The sequence below is a fragment of the Muscardinus avellanarius genome (assembly GCF_963383645.1).
Source record: "Muscardinus avellanarius genome assembly, chromosome: 8".
Lineage (NCBI taxonomy): Eukaryota > Metazoa > Chordata > Mammalia > Rodentia > Gliridae > Muscardinus > Muscardinus avellanarius.
In genome coordinates, this window is record NC_137794.1 from 12,722,575 (window position 1) to 12,737,413 (window position 14,839).

General features: G+C 37.9%; 1 protein-coding gene across 1 annotated transcript in view; it reads right to left on the minus strand.

Annotated features, from left to right (window-relative positions):
- Positions 1 to 11,595: 11,595 nt before the first annotated feature.
- Positions 11,596 to 14,839, minus strand: part of FAM83B (family with sequence similarity 83 member B) — a gene marked incomplete at both ends in the record, with an annotated part of 66,416 nt that continues 63,172 nt past the window's right edge. Inside the window, one exon of the mRNA XM_080700182.1 lies at positions 11,596 to 13,906. Within this exon, the coding sequence (XP_080556308.1) occupies positions 11,596 to 13,906 (2,311 nt within the window). The remainder of the gene's footprint in view (positions 13,907 to 14,839) is intronic.

Here is a 14,839-nt window from a genome sequence, read left to right on the forward strand (position 1 = left end):
TATACCCAGGAGTGGAATAGCCAGATCAAATGGTGGATCTATTCCCAGTTTTCTAAGGAATCTCCATACTGATCTCCATAGTGGCTAAACTATGTTGCACTCCCACCAACAGTGGAAAAGAGTTTCTCTTTCCCCACATCCTTACCAGCAATTGTTGTTGTTTGATTTCTTTATGTTTGCCACTCTGATTGGTATTAGATGGAATCTCAGCGTAGTTTTGATTTGCATCTCCCTGATGGCTAGTGATGTTGAACATCTTTTCATGTATCTGTTGGCCATTTGTATCTCTTCTTTTGTGAAATGTCTATTCATTTCAGTTGCCCATTTCTTGATTGAGTTATTTGTTTTCTTATAGAGTCTTTTGAGTTCTTTGTATATTCTGGATATTAGCCCCCTATCAGAGTGGTGGCTGGTAAAGATCTTCTCCCATTCTGTAGGCTTCCTCTTTAGGTTCTTGATGGTTTCCTTTGATTAGAAGAAACTTTTTAGTTTGAAGAGACTTATAACTACCTCCTGAATGTTGCTTTAATTGTGACATACAACACCCTTGCATGCCATTGAAGTGTTTTCTGGGATTACTGTGGGCCTCTAAAAATTAAAGCAGGCCATGGATAAAGCTAAACCAGTCTAAGAAGGAAAAGATTTGAGGTTATACAATTGCTTTCCTGACTCTGTATTTGAACAGAAAAATCACTCTGAAGAAAAAAAAAAAAATCGTCTGTAGTCCCAGACGATTAAGTTGCATCCTTTATTTAAACTTGATACTGTACAAGAAAAAAGAAAGCCTTCCAGAATGTACATTCTTCCTTTGTTCTGTGTCTAATCACCTGCAATTCTCTTTATTTTCCTAGTGCTTCTAGTATTACATTTTGATTATTCTTTAGATTTGCAAGCACAGAGGAACTTACAGTTCCATAGATTCTGTAGACATCCCAAATCACCCTTCAGCTTTCAGTCACAGTCTATTTCTTATTGAATGTCAGTCTGCATTTTCAAATATGTTTCTGTTTACCAAGGTCATTTTATTTTCTAAGGCACGAGCAAGGTCTGCTAGGATGGTGCCATCTACGAAGTCAAAATACTTTTTATATTCTGCTTAGTGATGAAGTTGAATACTATGCAGTCCCACTGAGCCGCCATTTTTTATTGTCACTTTCCACTTGGTTGGAGCCTCAAGTCTAGTTTAACTGATCAAATTAATGTACTAAATAATAAAATATCAAGTACCACTAAGCTCTTGCTATACACAAATCATATAAACACATAAGTAGTGACAAACATAACAAACAGAATTCCAATGATTTTGTAGATATTCATTCACATAACTATATATATATTTGGTGGTACTGGGGTTCCTGGAAGCCCTTCTACCTCTGGGCTACACTCCCAGACCTATTTTTTTATATTTTTATTTGGAAACAGGGTCTCTTTTTTATTTTTTTATTGGTGCATTATATTCATAGATCATATTGGGGTAAAAAAACTTGTGTGTACATACATGTACACATCACTGATTTAACCCCTACCCAATTCCTACCCCATTCCCTCTCCATCCCTCTTTCCCTTGCTCAGCTTAGTGGTTGACTTCAATATGTTTAAGTACATTGTGTGTTTTAGAGATTTTCCTTCTTCCCCTCTCACATCCCTTCATTTAGGTTGTCTTGTTTGCTCTCTTAAACCAGCATAGCTGGCTTCAATCTTGCACGATCCTCCTGTCTCTGCCTCCCAAGCGCGGGGATTACAAGCATGTGCTACATAACTATATTTAAGAATCTAAAAACTTAATAAAAAGAAATGCATAAGCATATATATTGTTTTCATCTTCTGTGCTGTTAAATGTTTTAATTATAAATGTTTTCATTATTTAAACAGGTATATTTTAAGGGACTTGAGGACCATACCCCACAGTATTGAAGATAGTGCTTCATATGTCGTGTAATTTTGTGTTATACTTCTGAGCTACACCCTGTCGGTGCTTACGCTTTTTACTTTGAAACAGAGTCTTGCTAAATTGCTGAGGACCTCATTAAATTTCTGAGACTGACCTTGAGCTTGAGAGCCTGCCTTTTTAGCTTTATAAGTATTGGGTTTACAGGTGTGTGTCACCATACCCAGCTAGCTAGGCCTTGTAATTTAATATTAGGCCTATTGAATTACACTCCCAATATATTACTCCGACACATGGAGACATAAGACAAGCTAATTTCTAGGCTTACTTAGAAAATAATTGGGTAAAGACTTAAAAATAATTGACCTATAAATGATTCTTGATTATAGATTGAGTAATATTATAGGATAAAGTAACTTTGAATAAACTTGGACCAGTCAATATTGAGCCTAAGATGGAAATGTTTGCAACTCATCTAAAAATCTATAATATAGTAAGAATAATAATTAAGCCAGGCTTCCCTTTTTTTCTTTCTTTCTCTCTTTTTCTTCCTTCCTTCCTTCCTTCCTTCCTTCCTTCCTTCCTTCCTTCCTTCCTTCCTTCCTTCTTTTCTCTTTCTTTCTTTCTTTCTTTCTTTCTTTCTTTCTTTCTTTCTTTCTTTCTTTCTTCTTTCTGGCACTGAGGATTAAATTCAGGGGCATTCTACCTCTGAGTTATACCCCTAGTGCTATTTTGTTGTATTTTTAGTGTGTGTGTGTGTGTGTGTGTGTGTGTGTGTGTGTGTGTGTGTGTTGCTGAGGACTGAACCCAGGGACATTCTACCTCAAAGCTATAGCCCCCAGCCCTATTTTATTTTTTATTTAGGACAGAGTCTTGCTAAGTTGCTGCAGTTGAATTTGAACTTGCAACCCTCCTGTCTCAGCCTCCCAAGTGCTGGGATTACAGGGGTAAGCCACCACTCCTGACAAAGCCAGGTTACCACACATTAGAAAGGCATTTTGCCACTAACTGAGGTGTTTAATTCTTGCAGTAGATGATCTGAGTTCCAAGCATTCTGATTCCCTGACATGAGATAAAGGAACTTGAAAAATAACTTCTCAAGTTTCTTAAACTCTGATACATCTTACAATTGCTTAAACCACTGTGTTTAGAATTCCACCGAGTGGAAGTGGGTCTTTCAGCACGGCTGATGTGGTGCTTGTCACTCCCTGTTTGTCACAGGGTTCCTGTAACAGAAGGCTTGCAGTCGAGGTGGCACTGGGTGCCGCATCGGTGACCACCACGATGGGCCTCCGAGTTGCTCTTTTCCAGCCATCGGTCACTTCTGGCTCTACATGTCTTGGATATCTTACAAAAACATTTTAAGCTTGATGACATTTAAAACTGTGTTTTACTCTCAAATACTGAAAGTTTTAATTTCCCAGCATCTGGAAGTCAACCTTTTTGGAGTTCACTGGAGAGAACTACCAAGAATTTAAAAATGATTACTATATTTATCTAAGTAAAAAACAAAAAGGTAATGCCAGTGGGGATGACAATCCCACTCTGCTAATAATTACCTTGTGCCCTTTTTTCAAGGGGACTCATATTACAAAGTAGATGTCTTTAGTATTTGCATATGCCTATGAAATAAAATAGTATCATTTTTTTTTAATAGAAAGGAAGCCAGGCACAAAGAAGTCTGGTGTCAAAAAGTGATTTGTCAGAAGATAGAAGCAACATTCAGCTTTCCCCTGCTTTGTGCTCTTCTATTTTTATCTAATTTTATTTTAATTTTTTTTCACCTTATCGTGATTAGAATATAAAACATATCTCAGATTTTCCTTCTGGAAATCAAATACGATCAACACTTATTCAGTCCTTTCCCTGGGTCAAGCAAGATGAAGGCTCTTGGAGGAATGAATGCTAGTTTTGTATCATATGAAAAATATTTTTTAAAGTGCTTTGTAAGACTAAATACTTATTTTCACATATAGATTAGTGAAATAAATAATTGTATTTTCTTGTTTTTTAAGAAGAGGATTTTTTTTAAAGGGAGTTATTTTTCCTGGGGGAGAAGAAACGAGAAATCAAACCAAATATTTTAGAGTTTCCATTTATGGAAACATCTAATTTTGAGATATTATGAGATAAGTTTATTGATTAGAATGCTTATTTTAATGTAATAAATATCCAACTTAGCTTTGGCAGGTTAATTAAATTAAATATCAGTAGGTTATAAAAATAAACCAACAAACAAACCAACCAAAAATATACAAACAAAAAATCTTTCTTTTTATGATGTACATAAACAAATGTATCAAAGTTAATCACCAAATCAAGCTTGGAATTGAAGGAGGGAAAGGGAATGGGACAGGGATGGGATAAGGGCTAATTGGATGATATGTGCTTGTATACCCTCACAAGTCTTGTATTCCAATGTGATGTTTGACTACAATGCACCAATAAAAATATATTAAAGATAAATAAATAAATAAATAAATAAATAAAAAATAAAATGTAGGCTACTACGCAGGGTGTGGTGGCGCACGCTTGTAATTCCCACGCTTGGGAGGCGGAGACAGGAAGATCCCACAAATTCGTAGCCAGCCTTGCTTGCTTAAGAGACCCTGTTTCCAAATAAAAATATAAAATAGGTCTGGGAGTGTAGCCCGGAGGTAGAAGGGTTCCATCCCCAGTACCACCAAATAAATAAATAAATAAATGTAAAATATAGGCTACTAAGCCTAATTAAAGTTGTCTTATGATGAAGATGTACACTAAATCCTGTTTTCTAAAATAGGTCCTTGATAAGAGGCTCTTATTGGTATTTTTACTTTTATTTAATTGCATTTAACTTTTTCTATGAAAGTGCAGTAGGTAATCCTGTCAGTCGTATTTTGGGCTTATATCTTATAAATATGACTTACAATTCCTGGGCTATCCTGGTTTGACACAAGTAAAGGATGAATCAGTTCCCATCTTTGATATTTGGTTGGCACTTTTGTATCCCTTTAATTTCCTACAGAAACTATGCCAGGAGTCCCCAGGGAGACGCACCTACTTTCTGGAAGCCTTGTGAGGTCTAATCTTTCCTGCTCTGACTGCACCACAGCAGCAGATGTGCCTAACTATTGCCAGAAAAAACCCTGCAATTGTGGCCACAGTGTTTCACCACTGTAGAGGCTGCTGTTGCAAACAGGATGATGCTCGCTGCAAACAGTGAAGATGCTCGCTGCTGTCATTCCAAACTGAGAACCTCCCCACCAAGGACACTTTAGAGGTTCCATTCTTCAGCTGCAGTTTCACGCTACCAAACTATGTTAGTTGATTATTTAAAAGATTGTCACACCCCTTCCCTTCTGTGTCAGTTGCCTTTAAACTTAATTTTAGAGTTCCATTTCCTTTTCCTTTAGAGTGCATTAATCAGTTTTCTTCCCTTCATAAAACTATATCCTGGAAAGTACAGCCCTGTAGGATCTTTAGAGATGCCCTGACTTTAAGGTTAAGGAGGCCAAAATTTAGACTAGACACCTTCCCGTACTTATCTAGACCTTTCAAAAAATAGCTATTTGGATAATCAATAAAGGTATATTTAACACGTAGATGTCAATAAACTGTATCTATTCCTAACCAACATCAATGAAATGACTGGATTTACACATGAACTATGTCTTAGGCATCTCCTCTGTGTGCCCTGTGTGCGCTAAGATAGTAGGAACACTAAGTTGCTGCGGTTGACCTTGAAACTGCAATCTTCCTGCATCAGCTTTCACCATGTCTGGGAATACATTCTGAGAAATATGTTGTTAGATGATTTCATCTTTGTGTGAACATTACAGAGTGAACTTAAACAAACCTAGATGATGTGAACTTCTACACACCTAGGCTAGGTGGTTTAGGTCTAAGAGACCACCTATCTGCACAATGTGCTACTGTATTGGGTACTGCGTACATTTGTAATACAGTGTTCATGTACCTAAACATACCTAAACATGGAAAGGTACAGTAAAACTACCAGAAAATAGAAATTTTCAGCTTCATTATAATCTTTTGGGATCACTGTCACACAGAGTCTGTTGTTAACTCAACATTGTTATGTGTCATATAATATAGTTGAGAAGACTACTGTCACTGAATATAAAGTATAGATATGTTCTTACAAAAAACATAATAGCTTATCAAAATAAAAGTGTTTTCGATTGGGAGGCTGAGACAGGAGGATCGTGGTTTAGACAGCCTCAGCCACTTAGTGAAGCCTTTTACAATTCAGTGAGACCCTGTTTCAAAAAATAAAGAATGAAAAATAGGGCTGGAGGTGTAGCTTGTAGGTAGAATGAGCTACCCATCCCCAGTATCACAAGAAAGTGTTTTAGAGAATATTTTAAAGACTCATGGAAAAATATTTTAAAATGTATAATAATCTTAGCTACTGATTATAATTACTAAGTTTATTAGTGGACATGAATGGAGAAACCCAGGGTGTAAAGATTTAAAAAAAAGACTTACAGTATATTGGTATTTGTACAAAATTATTTAAAATTCATTTATTGATCCAAAATCTAAATTTCATTTGAAAGAATATTTCTTTGTAATATTGTACATATACAAAATGTTAACAAGTTGACTCTTTGGTTTATCTTTTCATCTTTCTTAAGTAATGTGGAACCAAATTGAACAACCTGGTAACTTTTTAAACAACATCACACCTAAGTCACAAGTGTAGTTAAAATAGGCTAACATAGAACAAAGATTTTACTTAATATCCCTTAGCCAGAGCAACAACAGAACATCACCAAACATAAATATCTGGAATAATAGTTAAATAAAGATAGATCTTGAATAATGTTCAAGTTAAATGCATTCACGATTCAACCTGTTTTTTTTTTTTTTTTTTGTTCATCTAGGTCACACTAGACATTATCTTGGCTGAACAAACAGAAGACTTCCTTCCATAAATGTAGACTGACACCATGTGCCTATACCTCAATATGTCTTGTCATCGTGGCTAATCTCAATCATTACAAGAGGACATAAATGTGTTCAGGATACAGGGCCATCACATTGTTGTGAAGCCATCTGCCAAGAATTACTTTAAATCAGACCCATTTTCATGAGTTTCTACTCCTAAACTGATGTAATGCATTGCCGAACTTGAATATCCATGTACTTCTAATGTACCTCTAAATGACATTATCTTTGTACCAAGAGGGATATGGGGAGAAAGAGAGAAAATACACCGGTTGGAATTATTTACATCCACAATCTTTGGCAGTATCTGTTGGAAACGGAAACATGGGTGAATTTTGTTGAAGCATTTGGTATCTGCTCTATCTTAACCCTGGGAATTTATCTGAGCAGAAACTTTAGAATATTATTATACACAGATTCTTGCATATAAGTATTTTGGGGTGAAAAATATAGAAGAAAAGCAATCAAAGAAAAAAGGCAAAGGAGAATAAATCTGTTGTGCAAAAGCCTAAATTACCTGTCAAAGGTGGATAAAATAAAAGGATCATATATTCCTCAAATCCACTAAAGCTCAGCAGCTATTTGAAAGGCTGTGTCTACAGGGCAGATGTGTTGCTAGACATTTTGTGAGTTGCTGTAGACAATGGCAACAGAGTGTTGATTGTACTAAACATAATTAAAGTTTTGGTCATTATAGAATTTCAGTTTTAATGGTACACCACACTAAACCTCAAGGCTTTCCATTTTAGAGCTACCTCGTGCCTATTGGCTCCTTGTCCTCTTCGTGATAATAGATTCTCAATCCAATACCAATGAAGACGGGTAATACTAAAGGCAATGTAGTTTGGGCAACTGTGAGTTCTGTACTTGGGAACATGGGTAAAGAACTATAGCCCCAAATTCTGAAGTGAATTCTACTAATAGCAAAAGGAGTAATCTCTGTTATTCACTGCTTTTGAATATGCTTTTGAATAATCTGATAATAATCCATGGAGGTCATAAAATCTCAAGATAGCTGTAAAAATTTAACCCACTAATAGTTTATTACAATTGAATTCCTTGATTAGTGATAGTGAAATATGTATTCTCATGGTTATTTTAAATCAAATTTTCTACAAATATAACTGGTTATTTTCCTGTGATAAATGACAGCTTTCCCTCAGTGTTTAATTTTTATGCTATTAATTGATTAGGGAAGGTGAGAATTTTAAAATTGATTATAACTCATTTTCCCAAAAAAATACATTCTCATGTTGCAGTACCTAGGAATTTTGTTTGTTGTCATGCATGCTTTAAAACTTTGCTGAGTATATATGCTGAATTTGTATTCACAAAATTTAATTTCTGTACAGTTATTGGCGTATTTCTACAATCTGTAGAGATAGAGAATTTCAAAGCTGGTTCATATTAGAAATGAAGGCATCAGGGTATGGTGTGGTATATTATTAAAAATACAAAGCTGGGCGTGGTAGTGCACATCTGTAATTCCAGTACTTGGGAGGCTTAGGTAGGGGGATCACAAGTTCAAAACAAACCTCAGCAATTTAGGGAAACTGTTGGCAACATATCAAGACCTTTCTTTAAAATAAAAATAAACAGGGCAGGAAATATAGATCAGAGGAATAATGCCTCAGGGTTCAATCCCCGGCACCACACACATACATAAACAAACAAAATCAAAACCAAAACAAACAAACAAACAAACAAACAAACAAAACAAGGTTGCTAGTGCTACCCTATAATCCCAGACTTGGGAAGTGAGAAGTTGAGACAGGAGGATCACAGGTTCTCAGCCAACCTCCAAAATTTACCAAGACCCTCAGCAACTTAGTGAGACCCTGTTTCAAACTAAAAATTAAATCAATAAAATAGGGCTCAGAGGTAGAATGCCCTTGGGTTCAATCCCAGTGCCACACGCATAAAATAAAAATAAAAAAAATAAGGCTTTGTGCTCAAACTCCAGCTCTGCCCATCCAGTGCTATGTGACTCTTAAAAAGTTAGGTAACTTCTCTAGGACTCAGTTTTGTTTTGTGTAAAAGAAATATTTACTTCCTAGGGTTGTTATAAATACCTAATGAGATAACGTGTTTAACACTGTGCTCCATGCGGACCATCTGTCCTGACTGCAAGTTCTCTCGCCCAGTGCCCAATCGTTTCTATTCAGTTTGGGCACCTTTTCCTGACTGTCATTGTGACAGGTCAACCAGAAGGACATCAAAGAGGCTGCAATTAAAAATGGCTCATCTATCCAGGCATGGTGGCACATGCTTGTAATCCCAGAATTTGAGAGGCTGAGACAGGAGGATCATGGTTCACGGACAGACTCAGCTACTTGGTGATGCCGTTCACAACTTAGTGAGACCCTGTTTCAAAATAAAGAATAAAAAAATAGGGCAGGGGGTGCAGCTTCAGAGGACAAATGCCCCTGGGTTCCATCTCCAGACTTGTCAAACATTTTTTTTTAATTAAAAATAAAAATGGCCCATCTAGACTATATTCAGGACTTAATCTCATTTTAATCCTCTAACTACACCTAGTATACTTAATGTAAACCCTAGGTGTCCTTGTTGTCTGCTGAAATTCAACTTTTTTCCTGGTTGATTGATGTTGAGTCAGGAAATAAAGACTTTCTTTAATCCTCCCAAATTGGGCAAGGCAGGCATAGAAGTGAGAGGTAATATAATGTCACTGAATGTTACAGGCAATTTAGAGCCATTACTTATTAGTTATGTGACTTGGAACATTATCTCTTAGAGTCTCAATGTCACAATTATTATCTCAATCAGTCATAAATAACTGGGATAATGTTGCCCATAAAGCATTGTTGTGGCAACTTGAATTTCTAGCTTATGACCTAGTCTATAGTTAAGTGCTTAATAATGTTGCATTTCCTTTTCCCTTACTGTTAAACTTTCTTCTGTCATGTTTCTTTAGATGGTGTTTAAATACTATGGAAAGTTATTTTGATCCTGCAGATATTAATTCTTGATGGATATCTTGCAATTTTAAAACAAAAATATAAGATGTTAAATGGTATGCATAGAGTGTTATAAAAGCACTTCACACTTTTGACAAGATCCAATGCTTCTTAAATTCTATTTACTGTGCATAATGCAAAAAAGAGTTAAAGGGTTTGTAATGGATCTGAAGCTTTTACTTCCTTACTCTAAGAAAAGGGGATCCTATAAATGGATATCTTCATCAGATTACAATATAGAGGGATTTAAAACCAGCCAGGACATGTCACAACAGAAACATAGGCCTCATTCTTATTTTCAGCATGGTCCCCTGATGGAAGCACTGTGCTGTCATACAATATTTGGCTCAAATTTTTAAAAAGCAAAGAAATTTGCAGGCAAAGGATTTCAGCACTGTTATATTATTCTAACATAAAAAATTAGGTAGAAATGTACATTTCTAAATTTTTTTATAGATTAGAAAATGGAGGAGAAATAGTTCAGGTTGCCAAGTTCCTGCTGGCTCGCCACAAATTTGCAGAATGACTATAAAAGATGAGCAGCTTAAGGGAGAGTGGAACTCAGGCTCCATGGGTCGGAGCTGCAAAGAAGCATGTCCTGGATGGTTTTCAAGAGATGAGAAAATAAGCTGAACGTGGTGGTGCACACCTCTAAGGATGAGATGGGAGGATCGCAGGTTGGAAGACAGCCCCAGTAAGTAGTGAGATGCTCGTCAACCTAGCAAGACTCTGCCTCAAAATAAAATAAAATAGGGCTGGGGGTGTAGGTCAGAGGTAGAATTCACCTGGGTTAAATTCCCAGTATGAGAGAGAGAGAGAAGAGAAGAGAAGAGAAGAGAAGAGAAGAGAAGAGAAGAGGAGAGAGGAGAGGAGAGGAGAGGAGAGGAGAGGAGAGGAGAGGAGAGGAGGGGAGGGGAGGGGAGGGAAGAGAAGAGAGAAGAGAGGGGAGAGGGGAGGGGAGAGGAGAGAAGGGAGAGGAGAGAGGAGAGGAGAGAGGAGAGAAGAGAGGAGAGAGGAGAGGAGAGAGGAGAGGGGAGAGGGGAAAGGGAGGGAGGGAGGGAGGGAGGGAGGGAGGGAGGGAGGGAGGTAGATAGATAGATAGATAGAGAGAGAGAGAGAGAGAGAGAGAGAAGAGAAGGTAAAGTCCTATGAGTGTAACTATAAACAGGAAGCTGATACTTTGCAAAACACTTCAGGCAAAAAAAAAAAAAATGCTGTACTTTAGAGTTTAAATGATACTACTTTTTCCCAGTTGTACAAGGCTCCACAGCAAAACTAATAAAATATTAGTGAAATATAGCAAATTATCCTATGAAAAGGTTAACAAAAAAGGTTTTGGCCCATTTTATTATAGTTTTGAAGATATGAGAATATCATAGACATATTATAAAGCATCACTAGTAGTAGTAAGGCCATTTATTTAAAGGAAAGACTTTGGAATGGTAAAAATCCACACACCATCTCTTTGCAAAGTTTCTAATTAAACATTTAAGACTTTGAAGAAAACAATTTACTTACATCTTTTTTCTCTTTCTTTACCATTTCCATTTAAAAACCATGTTTTTACAGAGAAAGTCAATCTATATGGTAATTCATCTACAAGAACAACTTTATACAGAACAATACCTCTGCTCTACACAACCTCACAGGTGAACATAGACATCACACCTGCAATTCTGCACACAGAGAAATATACCAGCATGTTACAAAAACTGCAGAGAGGGTTCTTTGGAAAAACGGTTACAGCCACATTTTAGTAGTTACTTGAATCTAAAGATTTCATTTGTTCTTGTGTATAAAGTTTCCAAACTTTTGCATAAATCCTCGAAACTTGTTTTCATTTGGTTGATACGAGTGATAAACACCAGCATTGTAATTAAGCATTGGGCTAGACCTGCCATAACTGGTGCCCATTGTTGTGGGTTTTATTTCTGGACGGTTTACACTGGTATTTTGAATGTTTCCTGTTGGCTGAAGAGAGCTCTCTATCCTACAAAATGGCTCGAAACGGCTGTAAACACGCCGGTCGGTTGAATGAGATCTTAGAATTTCGTTGGGCTTTGGCCTTGGCGAAGAGGTTCCTCTTCTCTCTGGAGCAACACGTGTGCTGATCTCCTTTGGATCACGGTATTGGATCTGTTCGGTGTTAAATCTTGGGGCAGAGGCATCTCCTGCCCTCTCCAAGAATTTCCTTTCCACTGGTCCTGGAGAAGGTATGACTTTACTGCTTTCGTCAGATGGAGAATTTCTCCCTTGAGATGAGCTAACTGCTACATCTTCCTTGCTCTTATGGAGGCTGCCTTGAGAGTTTGATGAGGAAGAACGCTTTCTCCTGGGAGATGAATCAACTTTTGGCTCGGATTTCTTTGGTTTCTGGTTCTCCTCACCTTCGGATACTAATGTGTCAGAGCTACTACACATTCTGTAGAACGCAGGTGCTTTATTTTTGGATAGGTTTTCTTTCTTTTCTGGAGTGAGGCTAAGCAATGACCTTAATTTCTGAGATCCTTTTTTCAAAAAGCTCGGGGAGCCCTTCACTTCCTTCTTTGAAGCGAGTTCTTTGTTAGCTTCTTCTTTATTCACATCAAGTAAAGCAGCGATGGAAATGGACTTGGTGGCTGTGCCACAGGGAAGGTCTCTCTTGATAACTTCCTCCTCCTCCTCCTCCTCCTCCATGCTGTGGGCCATGTTGTGCATACTTTTAGAACCTTTCAGCAAGTCCTCTTTGGGTTTTTCTGGCTGTTTAACTCGATTCCTGGTAAGTGTACTATACACATAATGCTTGCTATTTCCATGGTCTAAGGTGGGTTTTGAGTGGTCAAAGAATGGGAAACTTCTCCTTTTAAGCAGATTCTCATTTTGCTGGCTCTTTAGATTTTCCGTGGGCTTATTTACACACAGGGTTGTATATATGTAGCTGTTTGCCTCTGTGTGGCCATTTGTAGTTTGGCTTAAGGCTGGTGATTGGTTTTCAGGATCCTGTAAGGCGTGCACCTGTTGCACCTCTGGCTGTGTGGGGATCTTGGGGATTGATTCGGGCAGGGGCTTTTCTGCCATTTGCTGTATTGATATGGGGGTATCTGGAACCTCTTTAGGTGTGTCACTTCCCTGGGAACCAATGATAGTTGAATTCGAGGAGCCGGTTGTACAACTGTTAACTTCTTGCTGCTCGGGTAAAGTTGGTTTAAACACAAAAGAGGAACGAAGCCGAGAATGAGTGTAAAGGGCATTGGCTTTCAGATTCTCTGGAGTTTCATAGCCCTCAAATCGGTCCCCTAAAGCTGAGCCATTTGAATCAGGTGGTGCTTCTGAATTATCATTTAAGTAGGATTCAATTCTCCAGTTGCGCAGGAATGACTTCGTGGTGTGCTCCAGGGTCGGCATCCGTTGTTGTAAATAGCGAATATGGTTATCTGTCCCGTTAAAAGACCTCCGCACATTTGAATTCCTTTCCGCGAGATTTGTCGTTTTCCTCTGGGCAAGCCGATCGGCAAAACTCTGGGCAGGTGTGTTTTGGTGGCCCGTGTAACCGCCCCGAGATGAGGATGCTACGCTGAGGCTATCCGAAGGCCTTTTCCAACCACCAGGTGGATTATTGGTTCTATTCAGAGCCCTGTTGAGCAGCAGGTAGGGCGCTGTTTCAGGCTGTTCCCCAGCATAACTATGCCTCTTCCAGTTTTCATTTTTCTGACTGGGCTGAAGATGACGGATTGCATTTGGACCATTGAAGTTGGGAACAAAATGAGGTTTGTATCCGTGATTTCTCATGCTGTACTTGTCATGTTCATTTAGAGTATACATCGCTCTGTTTTTGAAGTAATTAGAATCTAGTTTATGAATCTGCTCTTGTCTCCCAAAGAGGTTTCTCTGGCTGGAAATCGAAGCTAAGGAAGAAAGTGATCGCTGGTACGAGCCATTCTCCCAGAGTGCTCTGCCGTGCTTCACCCTGACTGACTCTTCCTGTGCAAATGAACTGGGGACGCAGGATCTGGCATAGAGAGTTCTGAATTCTTCATCAAAGGACTCAACGAGTTGTCCTGTGATGATCTGCACCATGCTGAGATGTGCTTTTTCAAATGACCACATGTAGCTGTGAAAATATGAAGAATAAGACATTTTAATTTTGCCTAGTTAAAAGACTGATGATGCTATGTGGTTCTACTAAGATGCATTTTTATATGAGGAGAAGAATCATATCTTTGTTTTGCTCTTGGCTCTGAAATCTTTGAATACTTTAAGTTATGACAAGCTTGTAACCCTCATCCTTCTATTCATATTTAAAATAAAAAACTCAAGTTCCAGTCTTAAATCTACTCATAATTCCTTACATTACTTTCAAGAAGCCCAAAGAAAATCTTGCTGTGCATTTTTCATCTGTGCCTACCAAGATTTTATGGAGTAAACAGTGATATTATATTGCACATATACCATCCTGGCAGGGTACAGACAAAGTGGCATTGGAGGAAACTCAGAAAGGCCTGGCTTCTGCAGAGTCACGGCCTCATGAGCTTGGGTCTTACTTTCTTCATGTCCAAAGGCGGACACAGAAAACATAATAGGCACGGTATCTTACAGTTCTAACACGTAGTAACACAAGATAGGTCTGTGCTAACGCATGCATCTTGAAGGTCTCACAGACTTCCAGACTGTTATCTCTGTGGCTGACTCAGTCAGTGTAATTTGGGTTGCAGGGAGCTGTAAACAGAGGCTTCAGGGGCAGCTGCCTCAACCACTAACTCCTCACTGCACTCAGCATATACACAGGACTGGTAACTGTGGCCACATAAACCATGCCATTCAAAATGCCAATCAGTATGTGTGTGTGTGTATACATATACATATACATATACATATACATATACATATACATATACATATACATACATACATATATATATATATATATATATATTTCTACTTCTAAGTTATACCCCTAGCCATTTATTTTTTATTTTGAAACAAGGTCTTGCTAAAGTTGCTACACTGGTCTCAAACCCACAATCCTCCTATTTCAGTCTCCCAA